The sequence below is a fragment of the Alligator sinensis genome, unplaced genomic scaffold, assembly GCF_000455745.1.
Source record: "Alligator sinensis unplaced genomic scaffold, ASM45574v1 scaffold707_1, whole genome shotgun sequence".
Taxonomy (NCBI): domain Eukaryota; kingdom Metazoa; phylum Chordata; order Crocodylia; family Alligatoridae; genus Alligator; species Alligator sinensis.
Genome location: NW_005842065.1, coordinates 27,428 through 32,812, shown reverse-complemented (window position 1 = coordinate 32,812; position 5,385 = coordinate 27,428). Strand labels below are relative to the sequence as shown.

Below are 5,385 nucleotides of genomic sequence, written 5' to 3'. Positions count from 1 at the left end.
ACCCTGCTTCTTTTTGCCACGAGTGGTGGGGACCTGTTACTGGGCAAGAGCTCTATAGCTGCAGAGAGATGAGCCGATTAGAAGCCCAGTGTGACCCTCCAAAGCAGTCCTCTGCTGTAGTCTGCACTTCCCTTCCCAGCTGCTGTGTCCCTGATCTCTGTTATCCCTAGACGGCATGTGCTGTCATCGCTGGCTTCCTCCACTACCTCTTCCTGGCTGCCTTCACCTGGATGTTCCTGGAGGGGCTGCACCTCATCCTCACCGTCAGGAACCTTAAGGTTGTTAACTACACCAGTGCCAGCAGGTTCAAGAAGCGATACATGTACCCCTTCGGCTATGGACTCCCAGCCCTTGTGGTGGCTGTTTCTGCAGCAGCCAACCCAGGTGGCTACGGAACAGGCCGCAAGTAAGTGCCCGGTCCATCCCATGTGGGAGCCAGGTTGTGTCTTCCAGGCAGCTGCTCTAGTTTGTTCTCCTGGGAGGGAGGGAGGGAGGGAGGGTGATGATCGCTTGTATGGCGCCATTTCTTTGCCTGGAGAAAGGGATACAAGCAATGCATGCAGGAGGTGCCCTTTCTTCCCATGCCCCTCCCTGTGCCCCAGCAGCTGAAAACAGGTAACATGACCTTACCTTTGCCTCTTTCCCACCTACCTTTAGCTGCTGGATCAGCCTGGATGGAGGCTTTCAATGGATCTTCATGGGACCTGTCTGTGCCATAATCCTGGTGAGAACATCACAGGGCCCCATTCCTCTCTACCCTCTGAGATCCCACTGATACCAGCAGGGCCAAGAGAACACATCCCCTAGGAGTATGATGAGTCTCTGTTTGGCTTCCTTGCCTAAGGGGTTGGGCAGTCCTCAAGGATGGATCTAGGATTTTGAAAAAAGGGGTGCGGATGGTGCGGTGCATCATCACATACAACACAGCACATTTCTCTCCAGTGAAAGAGAAACTACGGGCTTTACTTACATATTAGGGGGCTAGCACTGTCCAATTCAAAGCAAAAACAAATATAACTGTTGGAAGATGCTGTAATTTGCTAGGTTATATATTAAATTTAGAAGAACAGAACAAACTAGGCAAAAATAGTCAAAATAATTGAAAGATGTTGTGTCATGAGTTCTGGAGTCATTAGAGTTAAATGCACATCTCTTATTCACATATGTAAACAGATTCCATTCTTTTTGAGCATCTTGACAGCATCTCTGATACTTCACTGACAGTCATTCCTATACCCGAGTTAATCTGACCATACCCAGGTTAAGGTTTTTAGCTAGAGCTAAAAACAGTCTGCCCGGCTGTGACCCAGAAGGGAAACACCCCCAGGACTGGATAACAGATAGCAGAAGAAAGGAGAGTTTACATAGTGGAACATCAATACTATTAAAAAGGAAAGGAATAACTCCTGTGGATTAAAGAGGTTAGCAGGAATTAGGGGGATGATAATGAACCACAAAGTCAACAGACCCTCCTCAGTGCTACATAAACAGAAATGCTGCTTCCTCTCCTAAGCAGTTGGTTTCAAAGTTTGGGTGGAACAGGAATCAAAGTGGCATGTAACCCCTCTGTGGCAGGGCACTGTGTGTGCCTGCCACTTTAAGGGCCTGGAGCTGGCAGCCACCGGGTCCCTGAGGAGGCCAGCCATTTTGGAGTCAAGGGCTGTCTATATAAACAGGGCAGTTTGGCTGCCTGGAGGCCAGGCAACAACATCGCCTGGCCGGAGGGCTGCTGAGATCATCTGGAGGTACAGGAGAAGCTGTAGGGGATGGTAAGGAGGCTCCTGGTCCTGGGCATGACCTAAAACTGCACCCTGCCGGGAGTGGGTGGCCTGGTGGGGCTCTCAGTAGCGCGGGAGCCCCCAGGAAATGCCAGGTCAATTACCACCCAGGTGAAAGGTGGGTTGGGGCGCCTTAACCCCTAGCCCCCACCACTGGGTGGGTAACCCCCTTTGGGTGAAGGGCCCAGAGGGCAGACTCTGAGAGAGAGTGAGGAGCTAGAGACCCGACCTGAATGAGAGAGTACCCTCGACTGGCCCATGCTGGGGCCAGGACCAGGATGGTCAAAAGGGCCAGGGGCCCACCATGAGGGACACCCAAGAGTCAGGGGCCTGAGGTCCCAACTGGCCTGGAGGTAGGCCTGGGCTGATAGCTGAAGGTCTCGGGGGAACCATACCCGAGAGGGGAAAATAGTTTTGGGGGGCTAGGTAGCCTGAATGAAGGCGAAGAGGCCGTCTGAGTGGAGGGAACATGGAGAGGTCCTGTTAGGACAATTCTGGGGCCCAGAGTGGGGGCCGATGATTATGTGAACATCAAGATGCCATCTGCAAGGCTTGGGCTGCGGTATAGGGAAGGAAAGAAGCCGCAGAGAGCTCCCCCTGGCATCGGGGCACCAAAATGGGCAGCCTCCTGCTTAATTGACATCAATTAATGAATCAATTAACATCAAGGCGTGGCGGGTGAGAAGGCGGGCGGTTGGCTCAAGAACAAGGGGCCGGGCCATGGAAATCGGCCCTGAGTAGGCTCCCTGTTACACCCTCCCAGCAATCCTAGGATATTTCCTGGGCTGGATTTCAGTGGCTGACTGTTCAGGATGAGGTGCTGTCAAAACCAGTAGGAGTTTAGCCAAAGCCCAGTAAGAATTTAACCTAATCCAGTTATGCCTGACCACCACAATAGAGGGAAGAGGCTGTATTGGGGAGCAGTATGTAGGAAAATTTGGATCAGTCCTGTATACCCCATCCTAGTAATGGGCAGAAGATATTTTAAAGTGAGTGTGGCAGGAAAGACTCTAGAAACTGGAATCTCTGAGCCAAATCCTGTTCCGAGATGCCTGGTATAGACCCAGAATAACTCTTGACCCCATTGGAGAAAATGGAGTGAGTCTAGCATGGTTCTCATTGTGACTCCAATGATGGTTGGCTGCACTGTCAGCCCCTCACCTCATGTGAAAGGCAGTGCTCCCTGAGCATCCAACAAGAAAGAAGGTGATACCTACCTAGAAAAAGCAGTGCCAGGATCAGCTCTGGTTGGATCAGTCTTCTGGGCTTCTTCTCTGCCTCAGCTGGAATCATGGCCCTGAGCATGGCATCCATGAGGGACCTTGTCCTGCTGTTTCCACAGCTGAATCTAACCTTCTTCATCCTGACACTGTGGGTCCTGAGAAGCCACCTCTGTTCCCTCAATGCAGATGTGTCCACTCTGAAAAACCACAGGTGAGACTGCAGCAAAACCACTCTTGGGGGTCTGAGCTCTTGGTGTGAGTGTGGAAATCCCTGGCATGAAGGGGTTGGGAGTGATTGAGGAGACCCTTGGCCATGAATTCCCACTGTTTCCTGGGCTGTGACCCTGTTGCATGGTAAAGTAGCCAGCAGCAACTCCCTCCCAGTCTGTCTAGAGCCCTGGGCTCAGTTGCTCTTCCAAGGATTATGGGATCTCCTTTCTCCAGGCTGCTGACCTTCAAGGCCATAGCTCAGCTCTTCATCCTGGGCTGCACGTGGAGCCTGGGTCTCTTCCAGGTGGGCCCAGTAGCCAAGGTCATGGCCTATGTCTTCACCATCATCAACAGCCTGCAGGGAGTCTTCATTTTCCTGGTGCATTGCATCCTCAATCACCAGGTGAGGCCCATCACCCTTCACTGCCCATCCGGAGGCTTCAATAACCTTGGAATGATCACATGTGATCTTCTTAGATGGCCATTCCATTGTGCAGTGACCATGCCGTGGTTTTGCAGGTAAGAAAGGAGTACAGGCAATGGATTAAGGAACTCCGAACAACCGCCCCAGAATCTCAGGCATCTGGTTTCTCCATGTCTACTGCCTCCCCCAGCACCAAGATGGTAAGAGGCTCTTTGCTCTCTTCTAGTCCTAGCTGGTGAAAGTGTCACCTCCACCTGGCTTGTCCTGCACCTCCTGAGGTATTTTTATTGCCAGGTGATCCAAGCCTGGTTATTTCAACTTTATGGCGTTTGGAATCACTTTATCTGACAGAAAGAACCTGCCGATCTGTTTATTTTGCTCTCGGGTCCCCTTGAACCTGTTACCTTTCTCTGTGTTTCTTTCAAGGAGTGAAGAACATGGCAGAGAAGTGGTGACTCCTGTGTTGGAAACACTATTTGACCCCCTTCAGGCCCTCACTATTGTCCCTTCAGCTCTGACCCAGTTCCCAAAGCCTTTGTGTTCAGGTTCTTTTGGACTTGCTTTGTGAGATTCTAATGCACCTACAGGAATTTTGCTGATCTGTGAATGTCTCCTACGTTGTTGTCTGCTTAAGGTGTTGTCACCCACCAGTGAGCAGAAAAAAACTGTCAAAACATGACACCCTCTTACAGTAACAAATACCATTTTGTGGATTCTTTTGATGCATGTTCTGATTAGGGGGTCAACATGTTGAGGTCTTTCTCTGCAAGCACAAGGGCAAGAAATGTATTTGGTTCAAACCAAATCCTAAACTGCTTATCCCATCATAGAAGACCAAGAGCGGAGGGTTGAATACCCCACTGAATATCACAAGATGTGCAGTACACCTCTCAAAGGTGTCAGTCCTGCGTCTGATCCTTCCTGAACAACTGGTGACGGGAGAGGCCACTGCTAAGGTCCTGGAAGTCTTCGCCTGCATTCAGTTATGCTGGCATCAATCTGGAATGATGGACAGCTCCGAAGGTCCTTTCCTGGGTCACACCATAGGTCCATCTTGCCCAGTTTCCTGTGTCTCGCACTGGCAAAGAACGGATGCTAAAAGGAAAGTGAACTGGCTCTGACCAGGGTTTTTCCCACTGTTCCTCTCTTGCTTGCAGTCTCCAGCATTTAAGGCCTAGAAAGTTCTGATTCAGAGGCTGTGCCCCTCACCCCCATGCTCTGTAGCTACCGATACCCCTTTCCACCAAGAGTGTGTTCAATAAGGTTGTGTGAAACTTCGGGTGCTGATTTGATTTGATTTGATTTGATTTGGAGGAGATTTGGCCCAATTTGCCAGCCGAATCTCCAAATCTGAACTAAATCAGGGGACTAGTTAAAAGGTCCAAATCAATTCAAAGCTCTCCAAATCTTTTCTGAATTAATTTGGCGAGCTTCAATGATTCAGGCAGTCCCCACTGGCTGCAGCAGGGAGCTGGACCCTGACTCCATGCTGGTAAGTAGGAGGTGGGAGAAGGTGAGCTGGAGGAGGGAGGAGGGGACCATGTGGGGGACCCCTGCCAGTCCCCATCCCCTGCCTGCTCCTCCAGCCCTCCTGAGCACCCCCCGACCCACGCCGTCTCTCCCCCCACCATGGCTGCCTGGCTGCCCCAGCTCCCGATTATTTTTTAAAAAGCCCCTACTCCGCCTGGCTTCGTGCTGCCAGAAAAAGGCACTGAATCGGCTCCCTGGGAATTCCTCCATGTAGAGCAAG

The 5,385-nt window shown here is 51.2% G+C and overlaps 1 protein-coding gene across 1 annotated transcript in view; it reads left to right on the top strand.

Moving 5' to 3' along the window:
• The window catches only part of LOC112550264 (adhesion G protein-coupled receptor E3-like), a 13,354-nt gene extending 8,470 nt beyond the window's left edge, over positions 1 to 4,884 (top strand). The window contains exons 10-15 of the mRNA XM_025203990.1: positions 171 to 406; positions 658 to 724; positions 3,121 to 3,212; positions 3,446 to 3,614; positions 3,731 to 3,835; positions 4,062 to 4,884. Coding sequence (XP_025059775.1) covers positions 171 to 406; positions 658 to 724; positions 3,121 to 3,212; positions 3,446 to 3,614; positions 3,731 to 3,835; positions 4,062 to 4,067 — 675 coding nt within the window. The 3' untranslated portion in view covers positions 4,068 to 4,884. The remainder of the gene's footprint in view (positions 1 to 170; positions 407 to 657; positions 725 to 3,120; positions 3,213 to 3,445; positions 3,615 to 3,730; positions 3,836 to 4,061) is intronic.
• The last annotated feature ends 501 nt before the right edge of the window (positions 4,885 to 5,385 follow it).